At 36.4% G+C, this 19,751-nt stretch overlaps 3 protein-coding genes across 3 annotated transcripts; 2 read left to right on the top strand and 1 right to left on the bottom strand.

Annotated features, from left to right (window-relative positions):
* The first annotated feature begins 192 nt into the window (after positions 1-192).
* On the top strand, positions 193-3,634 carry ccdc28a (coiled-coil domain containing 28A). Its single transcript, XM_084393405.1, has 6 exons — positions 193-506; positions 1,119-1,281; positions 1,377-1,540; positions 1,621-1,775; positions 2,358-2,380; positions 2,951-3,634. Exons 2-6 carry the CDS (start codon positions 1,136-1,138, stop codon positions 3,003-3,005), a joined length of 543 nt encoding a protein of 180 aa, XP_084249531.1. The 5' UTR covers positions 193-506; positions 1,119-1,135; the 3' UTR covers positions 3,006-3,634.
* A 384-nt stretch (positions 3,635-4,018) lies between these two features.
* On the top strand, positions 4,019-12,573 carry ect2l (epithelial cell transforming 2 like; the record flags this gene model as incomplete). Its single annotated transcript, XM_084393403.1, is given in 22 exon segments — positions 4,019-4,049; positions 4,052-4,188; positions 4,497-4,609; positions 4,706-4,868; positions 5,024-5,276; positions 5,440-5,543; positions 5,742-5,860; positions 5,994-6,078; positions 6,154-6,322; positions 6,938-7,066; positions 7,194-7,286; positions 8,080-8,256; positions 8,344-8,447; positions 8,545-8,643; positions 8,715-8,920; positions 9,315-9,462; positions 10,060-10,133; positions 10,221-10,377; positions 11,346-11,411; positions 11,598-11,686; positions 11,928-12,100; positions 12,255-12,573. Coding segments are annotated over 22 exon segments (2,820 nt in total). The 3' UTR covers positions 12,386-12,573.
* Positions 12,574-12,652: 79 nt separating this feature from the next.
* LOC311280893 (Golgi resident protein GCP60) lies at positions 12,653-18,660 on the bottom strand. The gene is made up of 8 exons (XM_084393404.1): positions 18,154-18,660; positions 17,712-17,853; positions 16,826-16,966; positions 16,569-16,727; positions 16,130-16,292; positions 15,859-16,024; positions 14,613-14,885; positions 12,653-14,536 (listed from the first exon to the last, which is right to left on the bottom strand). Exons 1-8 carry the CDS (start codon positions 18,365-18,367, stop codon positions 14,322-14,324), a joined length of 1,473 nt encoding a protein of 490 aa, XP_084249530.1. The 5' UTR covers positions 18,368-18,660; the 3' UTR covers positions 12,653-14,321.
* Positions 18,661-19,751: the final 1,091 nt, after the last annotated feature.

The raw sequence follows: 19,751 nt of genomic DNA, 5'->3' as shown, positions 1-19,751 counted from the left end.
AGCGTTTAATAGAGGTAGTTAACATTCTGAAATATCATGTTATAAATAGAAAAAATAAAATTTGGCCATTATTATTATTTAGTTTATGTGCAATAAAAATGTGTTCCTGTGCAAAAGGTGGCTACTTTCGGTACACCATTATTTTTATTTTTTTTAAACAATGAAAAAGACCACTGTAGCACATTTTAGCACATTCTTAAAGCGTCTCTCTGTTCCTGGTTTCTTATACAATATTTGAATAGACTCAGGCAGTTATCCATTTAGTATTGGAACAAAAATGTTTCTCTTGGTCAAATTTGACTTTGTTTTTGAGTAACAGTTGTTTAGTTGAATTACAGGACAGTGCGTGTTGATATCACCGTGATGACGTGTATATCCCGGAAGTGCCTTAATGTAAACTTGCAGCCAGGTCAGCTGTACCAACTTTAGAGCCGTCTAATCTCATCGAGAATGTCTTTCAGACGGGATAATATTTCCTTCTAAAAAGTGGAGTCTTCCTTTATGCGGTAAAAACATACGTATATGTTGTCGAATAATATTTTGTATGCGCTACTACAGTGGTTCCGTGATTAGGCATGTTGTACACGACTAACGCCACACCTTGACTCGGTCGCATATTATTTACATGTTACGTGTTATTGTAAAACAGGATTAGACGCGCTTGCTAATGCGCGTGATAACACGGTTTAATATCATCTGACAATGTTTATGTTATGTTTCTTTACCAGTGTGAAATATTTTGTCGCCTGTTCAACATTCTACTGTAATCGCGGATTAGTTGTTCTCAACCAACCTGGGTCGGTCGAGACGCACTAGGGGGCCTCAGCAAACTTTATATAACATTTTATTATAAGAATCTGACTTAATTACTAAGCTATATACTGGGGAAAAAAATATGTACAACAACATTTCTGTACAGCTGTTGTTTTATAGCAAAACAGTTTATGAAATGTCTGATGTCAGGAAACTAATTGTGGTTCATTGTGTTAATCTATTTACACTCCCCGTTTCTAGTAATTAAATGTTTGCAAGTATATTGGCATACATGGGGGGCCTTTGACCTGAAACCACTTAATTTTTCAGGCTCTTTTGCTCATGTCTTTTACTTTATTCTGTAGATAATTTGGATGACACAATGGAGGAAAAGAGTAAGAAACGTAAAAGCCCAAAACCGTCTTCCAACCAGCCGCCTCCCCCAGTCACTGCTCGAAAAACAACATCCAGCAGATCGTTCGGTGTTGGTGGTATGGTCACGCACAGTCAGAGGTCAAAGTATCGCAGGTGAGCATCATCTGTCATCATTAAAACTGCGTAAATATTAACATTTTCATATTTCTATCGTCATATTTTGCCATCATTTTGTTTTGGGGTGTTAGGGGAGTGAGAGACAAACCAAGGCCTCAGAGTCAGTCGGGTAAGAGCAGCCAGTCGGGCCACATCCAGCACTCGTTTCTCACAGACGTGTCTGATGTTCAGGAGATGGAGAAGGGTCTGCTCAGCCTTCTCAATGACTTCCACTCTGGAAAATTGCAAGCCTTTGGTAAGCTCTTACAGTATGGTAAAAAATAAATTACAGCGTGTTTACAGTCTTGATTGAAGTCTAAATCTTCTCTGAATCAGGCAACGAGTGCTCAATCGATCAGATGGAGCATGTGCGGGAAATGCAGGAAACGCTGGCTCGCCTGCACTTTGACCTTTATGGAGAAGTGGATGAGCTGCCAGAAGACCAGAGGAAGTCTGCTTATGACACTAACATGGATAAACTGTTATCGAATGTAAGCAACATTAGATATGTGGTCCCATTTTATGTTAAGTGTCTTTAACTATACTATGTACTAACATTTAAATTAATCAAATGATACATTGCACTTGTACTTACATTGTACTTGTATTTAAAGAATGCATGCATGCAATCAACATTGAACTGACCTGAGCTGAATAATGAGGTGGTTTACAACAGAATTGAACTCATTTCATAATTGATTTACACAGTTATTAAACTGAACTAAATCTCAAGCTGAAAAATGACACTATTGATTTCTGTAGAGGTGCTTAACAGCAGAATTTAAATTCGTCTCATATTTGATGAAGTTTGCATCATTGAATGCTTTGAAACAATCTGTATTGCCACCCTTAAAACTAACTGTACCCTGAAACCTGTCCCTAACCTTACCCGTAACCCACCTCAATGAGCAAAACATTGTATCTAACTTTTTTTTTAATGTAAGTACATAGTGGTTAAAGACACCTAATATAAAGTGTGACCAAATATTTAGTCATAAACCAGAAATCTATGAGTTCTTTCATGCATTTGTCTAGTCAGTCTAATGAAGTTCACTTTTTGTTTCCCCCTTCAGCTGGAAGAGTTGAGCTCCTCAATGTATCCTTTCATGGTTTCACCAATTATGTTGATGAATCAACTAGATGATATTGTAGTGTTTAGTTAAAATGATATCACCCAAAAATGAAATTTCTTTCATCACTTACCCTCAAGTTGTTCCAAACCTGCTGAAAACAAAAGAAAATATTTGTAAGAATATGGGTAACCAATGCCATATGTTAAAAGTGGGTAAACCATATGGGTAAACTTCCATAATATGAAAAATAAAATTCTGTGAAAGTCAATGGTGCCCCACAACTGTTTGGTTACAAACATTCTCCAAAATATCTTCCCTTGTGTTCAACAAAAGAAAGAAACTCGTACAGTTTTGGAACAACTTGAGGGTGAGTAAATGATGACAGAATTTAATTTTTTAGGTGAATATCCCTTTAAGATTGATCAGGTAACTTTATTACGTAATCTTGAAATTCGTCTGCATACGCATTGTGTAGTAAAACAGCAACATGCTACATCCTTAAAATCAATAGTTCTTTTAAAGGTTTTTCTAACACAAGTCATTTCTTTTATGCCTTAAAAACTGAGTTTGAAATCTTAACTATAATTCCTTAGACAAAAGCTTAACATTGCTGACAGTCAAGATGTCCCCAGAACTTCCAGCATATGAACCACAAAGGCTCTACCATGCAGAATACTGTGGGCATATTTAGCACAACACTGCTATGGAGAAACACCAGTATTACAGTCATATCGGTGACACTGTGGTCTTAAACGTGTAGAATTGGTCAGCTTGGGTTGTTTGCACTCTATAGATGTGATATCACAGAACAAATCCAAACAGTTGTGATGAACTGCCCACTTGTCTTTCTCATCGGATCATTTCACATGTTACCACAAGAAATAAATGTGCATAAGATGATGTTCGATTACATTATGACATCTAATCTTATGTCTTAAATGTTGCCTTGGAGTTGTACAATAGCAGCACCTTTGCATTATCACTAATTCACTTTAACAAGGAACTGATTGGCTCAGTTTGTATTTATTTACGCCCGTCTTAAAGTGATTAATAGAAAGATAATGGCAGGTTATTTTCATGTCAGTTTCCTGAGACTACTAAGACTGCAGAATAAAATTAAAATGGCATTGTATATTTTTGGTTATAGACTATAGTTCTATTTACATATTTTATTTTGATTTAAAACATTGGAAATGTAAAGTGTAACCTACTGGCTGATTGTTGATTAAACTTTTTATTCATGCTTCTATCAATAAAGTTCCAAGTTTTAATGTCAAGTTTTATGACCCACATATGAATTTCGTAGATAAACAACATGTTTATGTAAAAAATAAAATAAAATGTATGTTGAAATAACTGTCTGCGACCGTGAATCCAGGAGCTGCTGAAAGAAACACTATTCGTGTGAAGGAATTTCGCAGAGGCAGAGCTTCATTTGTTATGTGGTCTCTAGGGAAACGAGCTGGGAATGGCGCTGGTTCCTGATGTTGACTAGAGGTTTGTTTAGAACTAATCTGCAATCGATAATAAATGGATATTCGCGCAGAATTTATAATAATTAGCGCATTTGCAAATTAAGCAAATACGTCTCCGTCTGCAATTTTATTTATAAACAGGGAAAGTGATAGTTTTGGACTATTTTAACTACTGTAACTGTAAGAATGACGTCTGTGGAATTTAGAACCTATTATAAGTCAAAAAACGCGGGAATCCGGATTTTGTGAATCCCTGGCAGATGAATGGAAGTGACTACAGACAGCCTCAGTCCGACGGCACAGAAACCAGATTCAGTTCATGGACGCCTGTAACAAATAAAGCATGTAACCAACAGGTCAGGAAAAAAATAAAACTTATGGTAACACTTTACTTTTAGTGTCATTGTTAAATAAGTTACATGCATTTACTATAGTAATAACTATAAAGTATGCTTAATTGCATGCAACTAACCCCAAATCAAACCCTAATCCCAACCCTATAGTAAGTAGGCTATTACTCAAACTCAGTAGGCTTAGGCTACTTAAATGTATAATTATAGTGTAACAAAGACACCTTAAAATGAAGTGTAACTAATGATATATTTTTTACTTTTACATTATTTTAAGATGAGACAACATTTAATCTAACTAAATAAACGTGCAGCTTTTTCAGGAAAGAACAACTCTCATCCTCCATTGGTTTGACCTGTGGACAGACCGTCAAAGAAAAGAATTTATTTGTCGGCTGCTGAGGAGATGCTCCAAAACTCAGCTCAAGTAAATTCTCAGTGCACAATATCTGATATCTCACCACGCACAGGAATTCCACTTTCTCATACAAATTACAATGACTTTGTTTGGTTATGATTTTAGGTTCACCAGTGATTGTTTGGCAGAATCAGTCCCCATCACCCGAATGGACTTTACGGCGGTGCTGCCTCGCTTTCTGTCTCTCTACATCATGTCCTTCCTCAGTCCTCGAGACATCTGCGCCGCAGCACAGGTGTGCTGGCACTGGAGATTCCTGGCAGAGCAGGTAAGAAATGAACTGGTACAAACGTGCATTTCATTTATTAGATACCGAGCTTCTATCACATTTCTCTCTTCACTCAAACATTGTTACTGAGAATGCTGCCAGAAGTGTCAAAGACATGTTTACTCACTCACAGTGTAATCTCTATACGATTCTAGGACTGTCTGTGGTCTCCGAAGTGCATCCGTCTGGGATGGTTTCTTCCCTACAGCCCATCAGATCATGAGTACGGAGCGTGGAAAAGACATTATGTGGCCTGCACTGCCAGTTTAGACATCCTGACTGCACGGGAAGCAGCAGATATCTATGGTACCTTGAATGAGAGTTTGACAGCACCAGAGGAGCAAGAGGATAGATGGAGAGAGCACAAGATAAGACAAACTATCAGAGAGAAGATAGCAGAGCATAAAAGTAAGTACCAGGGATTCCAGCATTGCTTGTAAATGCCCTCATGAAATTATCTGATTGAGGTTAAAGAGTTTTATGTAATGGAAATGATCTGAGGCTAATAATGTCATATTTTCAATAATGGCAGATGTTCTGGTCCTCATATTCCCTTCTGCTTTCTCCACAGAGGCTGCATTGAAGACCAGGAGGGCATGGTTAAACACGAGTAAATTGGGCACATCATCTATCCATAAGCCACTGAGTCTTACTGCTGCTCTTGTTCAGCTTGGGGTGAGACACTGATATAATTATAGCGAAAAAGATTTTATAAACTAGCAAAGTGATGAAAATTAAATCACTGATCATTTTGATCACGATTATGTTAATTTTATCTTCATCTTAGATGCGTTTATGTAACACAATATTAGTCTTGTATTACATGCACAGAAATATACACATTATGGTAATTTCTCATGTTTTTTTCCATAGGAAAAGTGTCGATTGGAAAATTCACTCTGTAGTGTGGAAATAAGAGAACCGTGGCTTGATTTGAGGATGAATAATACTCTTGAGAGCACATGTGCCACCAGTGTAGTGAAAACTATGAGGTCAGTAATAGGATTTAATAGATGGAAATCTCTGCATTATGTTTTTTTTTCATGCATCATATTTAGTACCTTTTTTTTATTTGTCAAACAACAATAATGGAAAACTATTCCTGAAAATGCTGTCACCTTACAGTTCACTGTTCTGCAAACCAGTCAAGTCTTCCTACTGTCCTCTTCCTCATTTCCTGCTTGTGTCATCCAAAGTTCCTGGATATGAAGTAAGACGTTCAGTTACATCTCTGAATGATAGACAGTTGTTTATGAACTGAAGGATCTCCACTTCATATTTCTAGCTGCTTCTGGCCGCGGCGCAAGTGTCTGTGGTGGTTTTGCCATATGACTCACAAGGAATGACCTTGGAGGCTTTGCTCTCTCTGGCGGAAAGGGTGATCCAAGGCAGGATGATGCAAAGTCTCGGCATTCTGGTGGCAGGAAGCACAGATGAGTTGACTCTCACAGATGGTAATTTCCCTGATTAATTCAACATAATTTCATTAACATGGAATATTCGCCTGCTGGAATAGATTTTCTGGAATATTCTCTAACTTAATGATGGCAGATGTTTTTTTATAACCTTAAAACAAAGAGCTACTGTCAAATTCATGCCAAATATTTCAATTGCTGCAATGTAGCTGTAAATGATGAACAAGTGATCACAAGTCAAGTCACCTTTATATATATAGCGCTTTTTACAATACAGATTGTTTCAAAGCAGCTTTAAAGAGAAAACAGGAAAATAATGCAACAAAGTTTGTTTCTAGAAGAAAATAGCATCACAGTCCAGCTTAAGTAAGTTCAGTGATGGTTCATTTTTGTTTAAAAAAAGTTATTAATTAAATATTTCATTTATATAGCCACACACAAACCTCGATGTCATCGTCCAGCTCGGTTCAGTTCTCATATAATGGTGTCAATGCCGGCAGATCAATAATATTGTTGAATATTAAATTTAATGTCCCCAACTAAGCAAGCCAAAGGCGAAAAAAGGCGACAAAACCAACATTATGTTTTGTCATAACACAACAAAACACCCTGCATAACATAGCATTATATATATATATTGTGTTTTATCCCCAGGACTGAGCATTACTGAGAAGACAGTGCTGAAGCCGTGTGTGAGGGAGTTCTGGGAGAAACTGTGTGGCTGGGTGGTTCCTGCTTCAGATGGAGGGAGTCTGAACATCTTTGTTCCGCTGGCAGCTTCTGGTAAAGTTTGTCTGTTTTGTCCCAGTTCAGTACTGGCTTCACACAAGTTGTAGCCATTGAGATGCCATTCCATGTGACATTTACTGTATATGTTTTATTCAGATGTTGTTCTGTATTGCTCGTTCAGTTGCAGGGATGGATCTCATGAGGAAGTTGTCTGTTTTGACTGGTCTGAATGTCAGAGCTCCCACAGGAATCTGCACGGGCTCCTACCAGCACAGTGAGTTTCAGATATGTCTTTAGAGTGGGTTCATTTGTGATCTACTGTATTATACTTTCAGTTGAAAGTTTGGACACATTATTATTGCCACATTTTAGAACAGTACATTCATAAAACCTGTGAAACAACAAATGGAAGTCAAATTATGTTGTGACCAAAAAAGTTTAAATCAAGAATATCTAAGACCTTTAGAGATTAAAGCTCTGCAAGCTCTGTTCATTCAACCAACTTCATGAGGTGCATCATGGGATACTTTTTAATCAATATTGAATGTGTTCCCTGGTATAATGTGTACTTGTTAGCTGCTTTTAATTCCTTATTCAGCCCAACTGAATTACATTACATTCGTTAATTAATCTCAAAATCATGTTTCATTAAATAATTACAATTATTATTCATTATTAATAAAAAATATTATATAAATTATGATGTAATTTATTTTAGATTTTTGTTGTGCATGTTAAGATTATGAAATATATTAATTATTATTTTTAAATCTATATTTAATTATAGCATTGTTTATTATTTAGCATTAATTATAGAATTATTCTATATATTTATACAATATATATATATATAATATATATATATATATATATTATAAAATAATATAGATTTTAATACCAATACTATTACTGATAATAATTACAATAATTATTATATTCAAATGTGTTTTATTTTATATATTTTTTCTTGTTTAATTTGGCTTAAAAATAAAAAGATAACTAGAAACATGAATTCAGTCAAGTATCATCATAGTGTTTTAAAGAAGCGGTCTCAATGTTTCTGTTAGTTCTCAGTGAGTGGTCCGGGTCTGGTGAGTTTCCTCCATTGGTGTATCTGCATGAGACCCTCCTCCTGAGCTGGTGCAGACAGGCTGAATGGATAGAAGAAGCCTGTAAGGAACTACGGAAACAGCTGGGCCCACAGCTGCACTTTATATGTCAAGAGATCAGAGGCCGCATCCTGGGTAAGTCAAAAAATTAAAACACACTTTCGTCATTTACTTCCTGTGTGTGTATTCAAACCGTTTTCTTTGTTTGCGTGGCTATTACAGGTCTATTCCTCTGGGATCACATAAAGATGCCTGTCATTTCCCTTAAATCCGAGGTCATGCAGTGTTTGGTTCGTGGGCTCGTGGCTCTGATGAACGAGACTCCAGTAAGCAACAAAAAAAAACATTCTGTTCCAGTAAATCTCATCTTATCACTGCATTATATTGAATTCACTGATTTACTGTTTTACTGTCATGCTGTAGGATGATCCCTTAGACTTCTTGGGACACTTTCTACTAAGGTCATCAGTCAACAGTGGTGTGAAGAACATCGATCCATTCCCCAGTCCAGAATCTCTAAAGGTTAGTGCTAATCTTTCTATAACTTAAAACATTTGGTTCACCAAATGCCTTAAAAACGTGTCTTTTTTTAGGGTTTGTTAAGTGATGCAGATAGACGCAGTGCCGTGTGCAAAGAGCTTTTGAATAGTGAGAAAACATACGTGAGGCATCTTCAAGCGGTGGCCACGGTGTTCTACACACCTCTCAGAGCGGCACTGGACTCCAATCGAGCCATCATCAGCTCAGTCAATCTCATCACCCTCTTCTGCCCTCTGCTGGACATTTTGGAGGCAAACAAGTAAAATACAGTCCATTCTTCCTCGCAGAACCTGATTTCAACAAGTGCAACATGTTCTTGGATCAACATCTTTGTTAGTCCTGGAACAATATTCCAATCAACCAATCAGATCTGAGGGACAAGTTTAGAGTTTATGTCAAGTTTAGGCTTACAACCAAGGTTAGGTGCTTCTACATCAGTGTTATTCACTTATCATTTCCCTCTGATTTTAGTGATAACTTAGGGGTGGGGATATAGATGGGATTACATTTTCAGACAGGAATGTTGTTTCAGGATCAACAAAATACAGGAACGCGCCTAACTCGGAAAAATCTGGACGTGCTGTTTCCACATACATTTCTCTTTCTCTTTCTGTTTCTATCTCATTCTCTGGCCTTCACAAATGGTCTTGCAGTGTTTTTCTGAAGGAGCTTACTGAGAGATGGGAGGAGTGGGCTCCGCTGCAGTGTGTGGGGGATGTTTGTGTCAAGTTTTGCACCAAGTTAAGAGTCTACACTAACTTTTTCAACAACTATTCTACCATTCTGAGAACTATAGACAAGGTATGTTAATGTTGAATATTCTCTTTAAACATAAAAAAACCTAATAAATGTATACAATGACTTGAATAAACCTCTTAATTTTTTTAATTTCTAAATTAAAATGCATTTTGATAGATTTTTTAATAAAGGGGGGGTATAAATATATGTATAAATATTTGGAAAACTTTTCTGCCAAATCAGTCATGTGGTACAAGCAATGTACGGAAACAAAACAGGAAATTACATCATAGAGATCCCTGCAGACCCTCGTGACTAAGTGTCAATGTTGATAAGGGTCTCTTATATACTTTTACATTGTTACAAAAATATATTTAAAATAAATAATATTCTTTTGACCTTTCTATTCATCAAAGAATCCTGAAAAAATTATTAGGCAGCATATAATATTAGGCAAGGTATTTTCAACATTTGATAATAATAAGAAACATCTCTTGAGCATCAAATCAGCATATTAGAATGATTTCAGTGAATGATCATGTGACACTGAAGACTGGAGTAATGCTGCTGAAAATTCAGCTTTGCTACCACAGGAATAAATTAGTTGTTTTTATTGTAAATATAAAATAACTGTTCTGTAATATTGTATATGTTTTGTAGTGTCGTGAGATGCTTCCTGCATTCCGCACCTTTCTGAAGAGACACGACCGGACCGTTGCTACCAGAATGCTGAGGTACAGTAGAGTTACAGATCTGGTAGTTTTCTGGCCAAATAAAAGTTGTACAAGAGCGACTTAGCAACACTGCTATTGCATGTCCAGTCTCCAGGAGCTGTTTCTCACACCATCCGCACGGGTGGAGGAGTATGTGACTTTGCTTCAGGCATTAACGCTACACACACCACCTGAGCACCCAGACTACACACAGTTATCATCTGCCCTCAACTCGCTGATGACTTACAGAGACTTCATACACAAGGTGTGATAAAAAAAAAAAAAGTGCTCATTGAATAAATATGAACATGTATGTTTTCACCTCAAAGAGGATCTATTATGCTTGTTTACATTTGCAACTTTCTTTAGTGTGTAATATTGCTGTTTGAGTATAAAAAAAGGTTTACAAAGCACAAAGTCTACTCAAAAGGGAGTCTCTATATCAGTAAGCACTGTTTCGGAAGTCCCTGAAACGCCTCGTTTGTAGTCTTGAGTTTTCTTTTATGTACAGCTGTCCATCATGATGTTAAAATCAAACTTCCTGGACATCAGCGTGATAACTATATAAAATGACAGAAACCATCTTCGGAAAAAAATGATTTGAAGTATTGGATTTTTTAATTTGCCTTACATCCCATTTGATTACATAGAGAGTGCGGGGCTTATATACTCCAGCGAGCCACCATAGGGCGATCGACATGTTGTGGCTTAAATTTTCAGGATGTGCAGCACACTTGAGTGTTACTGACAGACTGGGGAGAGAGGTGCCGCAACAATGTAAGATATGTGAAAAAATAATGTTTTTTTTTTTACATTGAAGCATGAAAACATATTCTAGTTGACCCCAAAAACAAAATCAAGACTTTGTAAAAGGGCATAATATGGCCTCTCTAATTTTTAATTGAGAAGAGTCAGAGTCAGAGTCAGACTGGTAACCTGAAGGTTGTGGGTTCGATTCTCAATACCGACAGGAAATGACTGAGGTCTGTGCCCTTGAGCAAGGCACCTAATCCCCAATCGCTCCCTGGGCGCCACAGCAAAATGGCTGCCCACTGCTCCAGGTGTGTGTGTCCATGGTTTGCAGAGTGTATGTGTGTGTGTGTTCACTACTCACTGCTCCTAATGTGTGTGCACTAACCTGGATGGGTTAAATGCAGAGGACAAATTCCGAGCATGGGTATTCTGAGTAAAGTCACTTTGTTTTTAAAACAGTGCTTTGTTTTCCACTCCCAGTTGAAAAAGAGTCTGGATCGAGACTTGAGAATCATGGAGGCACAGAGCACAATTCAAAGCTGCCCAGTAAGTTGCACAGTCATTGCACCAGTCATTTAAGCACAGAGATCAGGTTCTCACAGGCCATTAAAGGTCACGAGGCAAGGTTTCTGTATTTAAAACAACAAAAGTCTGTGATAGACAGCCATACTCAATTGCAGTGCACTGTATGCTCATACACACAGTATAACACTATTTTTGTACTTTATTTAGAATTTGTTGGAGGGGAGCAGATACTTGATAACCACACAGGATGTGGCATTACTGAGCTGCCTTAATGGAGACATTGCTTCCTCTCTCAGGTAGTACCTGACCTGAGATCAAATGACAGAAACAAAAGCCTCTCTGTCTACTTGAAGCCAACTTCAACGTCTACTTTTTTTTGTTCTTTTTTTTTTTGTAAATGAATAGTAACAGCATAGTTTCAAATCAAACTCAATATATTGGAGTCTGTAATAAAGAAATATTCTTTTTATCAAGGGAACGGATTTCCTCAAGTAAACCCTACTGACCTGTGATGTATTTATTCTCATTTTTTCTCAGGATGTATGAGCATGTGAGTGACCTGGGAATGTTTCTGTTCAATGATGCTCTCGTGCTCACAGAGAGGAGTGTGTCAAACGTGCCGTTTTGTCTGGCAAAGAACACGACTCACACCTTTCTCGCCTCTGTGGCTCTGCACTGTCTAAATCTCACGGAAATCACAGATACAAAGTGTATGTGCTATTATTAGTACTGTAATGCAGTGTTCAGGAGGTTAACGCAGGAAGTTATAACACAACACACATATATATATCACTTTAAATTATAATATTATATTATAACATATATTTAAGTGTACACTTTTTAACTTCTTCATTATCTTTTCAGATGTCCGAAACGCTTTTCAGCTGGAGAGCCCAAAGCGGCAGTGGATCTGTGCTACAGATAGAGAAGAGGACAAGATCAGGCTGCTGTGTGCTTTACGCAGTGCTATGAGTGCTGCTATAACACGTAACTAAAGATGAACATCACATTTACTCCTGCAAGCTAAATGATGAAACTATGATGGACATATTTAATTCCTAACTTGCTATTTTTTCATTTGTTTTATTACCGAGCAAATTGAATTGGTATGATTACTACATCTGATTATAATTGATTACAGTATGAATGAATGTATAAATATAAAAATCTGTATTTTTATGCATACTGGATGTCCTTGACCTTGTGATTTTGAATGTATAATTTTTACTTTATTGCTGGAACAATGCAGAAAAATGGGATAATCATACACAGGGCTAAATAATCATTTTCATTATAATTTAAAATATTCTTCATATTTTACATGCACACTTATGTCGGGTATAAAAGCATTTATTTCACAAAAAATAGTGTTCTCACAGTGTTAAAGATTTTGATTGCGTTGTGGGACTTCCCACATCAGTACACTTGCAGATATCATTAGGACAAATTTTATTATCCTATTTATACAAAAAAGACAAAAATCCCTCACCACGTGACATGGTTACACCTAGCTGCCACTTATAATTCTTGAAGAATTAAATGACATTTTTTAAAACAATTATCTGAACTGATAGTCCAAAGTATTTAGAGTCTTTTTACCTCTTCATCTGTGTCTACACACAATATCTCTCCATCTTTGTAGTGTGCAATATTGTGTGCATAGTTTCATATGCTTCAGTATCATCAGGATAGACATGTATGCTTAAGATAAGCAAATACACAAAATATAGTAATATGAACCCTTACTAGAAAGCCAAACAAAGTCGTTAAGAACTAGACATTTCGGAGTCTAGTTGTAGTAGTAGTAGTCCTAGTTCTTGACTTGATTTTATGCACAAGTGCACATTGTGTGCAAACATAGAGACATAACAGTCATTTAACTTTCAAGAGGTCAATAACATCCTAACCTCCAGTTTCAATTAACACATAAACGGAAAAGAATAATGTTTACGATTAGGCCTTAATATAAAAAGTAAAAATTATTATATTATCTAATGCTTGATCTATTTAACAACCCACAAAACAATATAAAAAGAAAAACAATCCTACACACCAAAGAAATACAGTAGTGGCCGAAAGTGATTGGTTTGGGGATTTGTTTTTAATGACCCTACAAGTTTGATTAAACCATCAAAATATGAGAAAAATATTTTAGATTTGTATATATTTTAAATATGAGGGAAGAATAAAGCACTAACCTTGAGGCATTTATCTAACAAAATTATTTGGCAAAAAAGGTGTTAACTATAGCTACATGGTTTATTTTACTATGCAAATAATGCACAGAATAACAAAAAGCTCATAGGAAAACATTCATTGACTACAACATAATCAGTTATTAATATTTAGTTTCTCTCGGTTTAGGATGCGTTTATAATTTCTTTGTATGGCAGCCACGCCAAAAATTATGTCTGCATAATTTGGCATGTTTAATTGCATTATCACTTAACTGCATTATTGCATTGCTTTCGAGCACAACTACGCAATATACTTACAAAATCTTTAAGAATTTTTTTATAATTTGAATAAAAGGTGAAGATATAAATTTTCTTAGTCCAGACATCACTTTTGGCCACTACTGTATAAGGTGAAATATCACCTGTTTTAGGATTCATAAATGATTTTTCAAACTTTAAAGTGCTTGAATCACATCAATTAAAAAATATATGTATACACCACTCCTTCACTGATTCAACATAATAAACATAAGATTTTGGTTTTCTTGCATGGAAAAAATATATACATTACTAAAGAACAGGACTTCCTTTTGATCATGACACCAAAAGCAGGATTCATGTATCTTTCAGTAGAAAAGAAAACGACATATTTCTTTTATTTCAACAGCACAATACTGTTGCCTCTGTTGAATCAAGACTCGCTCGATATTCTCAAAGGTAGAGATAGTGTATGCAGCACCTGGTCTGGTGATATTTATCTAGTGTAATAAACTCTGTAATAGACAACCTTTGGCCTCCAGAGGGAGTAGGAATTGTCAAATTTCAGAAGATGAACTCCCTCACCAGGATATTGGTGGCTGCCTGCATAAACTTCCTCGTGGCTGTCACGACGGGAAACAGGAACCACCTCATTTACCAGCGGACGTCTGCCCTGTTCTGTCAGTTTCTCTTTTTCAGCTTGTGCTGTGCCTTTAATTAGGATAGAATTGAATTAACCATAAATATGATTTTTTTTTTAACATGTCTATGAAATCCACCTTCTTACCTTCATTAGCGTCAGTAGTAGATTCTCCTTCATTTTTGCTGTCTGTTGGAATGGTCAAGTCCTTCCACTCAAAGTACAGCCCAAAACCAATATCGTAGTGATCGGTGGCAAATTCCCAAAACAGGTGTGAGCCATTCTGATGAGTGGGCACCCGTACTGTCAGCACCTCCCCTCGGCCCACCGTGATCACAGAGTCTTCATCGTGCAACACCTTTTCCTTAAACTCCTTAACCTGAGGCCGTGTCCACATAGAGGGAGCAATGATAGGTACTTCTGCATTCAAGAAAGAAAAATTAATTAATGTAAGGGGACATGTAATGTGACGACTATATGTGTGAATAAACGTAGTGTTTCCAACTTTAAAAAACAAATTAGTAATATTATATATACAGTATATACTACAGTTAAAAAAAATTTGGGTCATTTTTTATGTATCTTATGATCAGCAAGGCTGCATTTATTTAAACAAAACATAGTAACAGTAATAAACAGTAATATTGTAATTTTTTTCTGTGATGGTAAAGCTGAATTTTCAGCATCATTACTCCAGGCTTCAGTGTCACCAGGTGAAATCTTAATCATTTTAATATGCTGATTTGCTGCATGTTTTAAAAATGTTTAAAAACAGTTGTGCTTCTTAATGTGTTTTTGTAAACCACATATTTTTTGATAGAATTTGGATGAATAGAAAGTTCAAAAGAACAGCATTTATTTGAAACAGAGATCTTTACTCTCATACTCTCAAATATTAATTTCAGACAATCTTACTGAACCTAAACTAAAAGCAAATTGTTTTATTTTTATTTTACAAATATATTTTACAAATATATTGTATTATTGTATGTAAAAAAATAATATATATATTTTATTAATGTACATAAATAAAAACTATTTCATTATGTATTTGAAATATGAAAAAACTAATCATAATAATATATTGTGCAGCATTAAATCAACATATTAGAATGTTTTCTGAAGGATCATGTGACACTGAAGACTAATGTGTAATGTGAAATGAGTAATGATGCTGAAAATTCAGCTTTGCCATCACAGTAATAAATTACATTAAATATATTAAAATAGAAAACAAACCATAAATATTGTTTTACTGTTAACTTTTAATCAAATAAATGCAGCCTTGATAGGCATAAGAGACTTCTTTCCAAAACATAAAAAAAAAAATCAAACTTAGCTGCAAATAGAAAATGAAAATAGACAAGAACATGCATAGTTTGATAAAACATACCGCCTGTTTTCCCTTCTACACACAAATGGAAGGCTTTTGAGTCTGACTGCTGTTCGTGATTCTCTAATGAATTCGATTGGTTGTTGGGGTTGCAGGTGGGCACTGCTTCATTTAAGACAGGAGCGGGAAGAGCATTCGAGTCTTCCTGCTGCTTCTGCGAGGCCATCTGAAATCATAAAGAAGCAACCTAAGACCAGGATCCTGATGAGAAGTTTCCTTGAGTCAACTCAAGTCACAGACTTTCCGTAAATGTCTCCAGGTGTGTTTGTACCTGCTGCAGGTGGAGGGCCTGGTGGATGTATTGCTGGTAGTGCTGTTCCTGCAGCTGTCTGATGAGTAACTGCTGCTGGTCTGGGTTGTCTGGATACTGCACATTGGCATATTGCTGAAACTGCACTGCCGTCTGTGCATTCAGAACAGCCATGATCTGCTCTCTGTGCACACAGATGTTATATACTAGATTAGAAGTTATCAACACATTTTAAAGCAGCAGTCATCCCCAACTCTCTCACTGATTCATTGGTTCAAAATACTCTATTCATCAAAGAATCCTGGGGGGAAAAGTATCCCGCAGCACATCAGTATTCAACGTTGATAATAATAAGAAGTGTTTCTTGAACCAAAATCAGCATATTAGAGTAATAACGGATTATGAGACACTGATACTGAAAAGACAGCTTTGTCATTATCTATAGATTACCAGCACTTACTTTTGTTGCTCTATCTGTAACCTCTCTGCCTCTTCTTTTCTTCTCTGTTCCTCCTCTTTTATCCTCATCTCCTCTTCTTCTCTGCGTCGTGCTTCTTCTTCCAGCCGCCGTCGCTCCTGCTCTTCTCTCTCCAGTCTGAGACGTTCTTCCTCTTCTCTTCTAAACACACGCACATACAGAATAAAAAGGGCTTCCTACAATTCTTATTAGACTACATTATGAGAAGCTTCAGGCACTTTAACTAATACAGAACCTACTGTCTCTTTTCTTGTTCTTCTTTCTCAATCTTATGTGACGTCACATATGGTGCAAACAGAGTACAACAGGAGTTCAGAAGCTTCACAAAGTCCTCCATGGCATCCTCTTTGGCCATGCTGCCAAGCCGTAGCCATTCTTTCCTGAGAAATGCAGTGATAAATGAAGCGTCTATAGACATTGTAGGGGTGTGCAATATGGCATTAAAGTCATCATGAAATCAAAATGGACAATTCTTGTTTTTTTATGGAATATAACATTTATTATATATATATATATATAAATACAATATAGTATTTATTATAACTGATTTATCTACGCACACCATTATTATTATTTTAAATTCTTATGCCCTCATAATCCTCTAATCAAAATAACGTTCCCTCCCCTTGCAGCCACATCTCTTCTCTTTGATGATGTGTTTACTGGTGGGAGGGCGGGATTAACCTGTCACTCACATGACATCACAGCAATAGCAAACCACAACCATCCAATCAATTCCCCATGGACAAAAGCAAGTCCCACCCAAAATTCTTTCTTGTTGGGAAGCCATTTTTGTTTATTTTATGTTATTTTGATGATTTATTTTGATCGAGCACCTGCCAAAAAGTGTCTGGATGTGCACACTATCTCTTTACTGAAGCCACTTCTCTTGGACATAAATCAAAAACTATTGCAACTTCCGTTTCATGCTGAATTTAATGTATGCGTGTTAAATTAATATGTATCATGGAATGCTACCAAATATATGTGTGTATGTATATCATGCTACCAAATTTCATGGAATTTGCTCCAAGGTACAAAGAATACCAGGGTAATGCCATTTTTATTGTACTGTGATAATTATACTGGCCTTATACAGTAATCACATACATAATCCTCTGTTACCTTCTGTCGTTTCCCAGCCAGTCAAAAAACCCAATTTCTGGACATGCTTCTGGGTTATAAGGGCCAAGAGTGATTTGCTTATGTAGTGCAACCAAACGGAGGTTTTCTTCATATGTTGGATTAAAGGCTTTCCCATTCATCTCTGTGTGGGACAAAACATGTAGAAATCATCATGAAATAATGACTCTTTGACAACATCTGGGAGATCCTGAATCACTATTATTAACAGTTGCATTTCCAGTTTCTGAATGGGTGGAGTTAATATTACAATGTATCTAGACGATGAGTCACAGTAAAGGGACTTTAATTCTGTTTTGCTACCAATAAAGAAACAGTACACGACTGTAGGTTGTGACGGTACAGAATAAAGTTGTAAACATTTACTGGACAAACAAAAAAGGGAAAGGGAAAGTGAAAGTATAGGCTAATTCATTATATGTACCTTTAAAGAATTTCAGCGCAAGTCCGAAGAGCTCCTGTAAAGTAAAACCCCAGTTTCTCTCCAAACTCCAAGTCTTCTGATTTTCTTCATTATCCTCACATGATTTATGGTCTTCCTCAGTGCCGGGCGCGTGAGTCTCGGTGTTAATAATACCGTTCTCGCAGTTTTTATCGGTCCTCTCGCTGCCATGTTCTTCTCTGTCAAACTCCATCATGTCAGACAAACTGTCACTACGAGCTGTTGCTGCTGCTGCTGTCACAGGTGGCCACGTAGCGCAGAAAACACTTCTCTTCCGTATATTCCCACCGGAAATCCCGGATATTTGTGTTAATTTCAGCTCACAGACACCGCGTTCACTTTTTAGTTAGCCTACGTATGCGCATATAAAACCCAAAATTTTCTCCGACGAATTTTCGCTTTGGTTTAAGGCTAAAATGTCACTTGGACATGAACATTACCTGAGCATACGTTAGCTGACCCGACTCAACTAGTCGTAATGCAGCTAGTAAACTGAACCACATTTCACTGTATTATGACTCTATTTAATTCATTTATATATAGTTTTCTGGTCACGCAGTTTTATTATATATTAAGATATATTATAGGCTAGATATTAACTGCAGACATATATTTCATACATAAAACTAATTTTTGCATAAATGTTTTAATGTTAGCCTAATATTTAACTGAATTTGCTTTGTTATTGTAATTTGTTAAACAGTGTGAAGTTTTCTTCTGTAACTTACATTCACATGTGTTTTTATTGTTCTTCAATAAGCAAATAAATAGCAGCATTTTGGCATGGAAAAATATCATTTCAAAACCCTGAACCATCAAGAAACTTTGGGTTGATACAGTCTTTAAAATGTATTTAAAGCATTTAAAAAACTCTTTTTTCCCCCACTTTTATTTCACAGACTTTTTACCAAACTGTGCAGATTAAACTAAATCTCACCTGAGAAATCCATTAAGCATGTTTATAGGGACAGTTCATCCAAAAATGAAAAGTTTACTCACCCTCAAGTTGTTCTAAACCTGTATGAATATCTTTCTTCTGCTGAACATAAGATATTTTGAAGAAAGTCTGTAACCAAACAGTTGATGGGCCCCATTCACTTAGTATGGGGGAATTAATAATATGGAAGTCAATGGTGCCCATCAACTGTTTGATTACCAACATTTTTCAAAATATCTCCTTTTGTGTTCAGCAGAAGAAATAGATTTATACAGGCTTGGAATGATGACAAAATGTTCATTTTTGGGTGAACTATCCCTTTAAATACATGCAAACAATTATCCAAATGCCAGCAGACCTCATGAAAAACTGGAAAGCCCAGAATTTTAACAGAAACAAGCGTTTCCAGTCTGTTATGTTTTAAAGTGGATCTGGCAAGCTTTTGTCCTGTGATTTTGCCAACAACCATTCTCTTCCATGCAAATTGAGTGTTTAATCCTCTCCTTTACACTTACAGATTGAAGTCATTGCATCAGGCTTTCAAAAGCACCCCATTCTGCCATCACAGACCTCCACAGCTGATGGAGGGATTGGAATGAGGTTATAGGGAACACAAAGAATGTCCAGAATCTCTCAAGATTGT

This window comes from Rutilus rutilus (genome assembly GCF_951802725.1).
Source record: "Rutilus rutilus genome assembly, chromosome: 21".
Lineage (NCBI taxonomy): Eukaryota > Metazoa > Chordata > Actinopteri > Cypriniformes > Leuciscidae > Rutilus > Rutilus rutilus.
Note: the sequence above shows the minus strand (reverse complement) of the source record. Positions and strands in the feature narration are given on the sequence as shown.

Bases quoted from the DNA above. Each gene is read 5' to 3' on its own strand.
- ccdc28a (XM_084393405.1), top strand. From the start codon at position 1,136: ATGGAGGAAAAGAGTAAGAAACGTAAAAGCCCAAAACCGTCTTCCAAC. The intron at 1,541-1,620 runs GTAAGCTCTTAC...TCTCTGAATCAG, and splicing joins TGGAAAATTGCAAGCCTTTG to GCAACGAGTGCTCAATCGAT. The intron at 1,776-2,357 runs GTAAGCAACATT...TTCCCCCTTCAG, and splicing joins TGGATAAACTGTTATCGAAT to CTGGAAGAGTTGAGCTCCTC.
- LOC311280893 (XM_084393404.1), bottom strand. From the start codon at position 18,367: ATGATGGAGTTTGACAGAGAAGAACATGGCAGCGAGAGGACCGATAAA. The intron at 17,854-18,153 runs GTACATATAATG...TGTCCCACACAG, and splicing joins TGCGCTGAAATTCTTTAAAG to AGATGAATGGGAAAGCCTTT. The intron at 16,728-16,825 runs GTAGGTTCTGTA...GCGTGTGTTTAG, and splicing joins GAAGAACAAGAAAAGAGACA to AAGAGAAGAGGAAGAACGTC.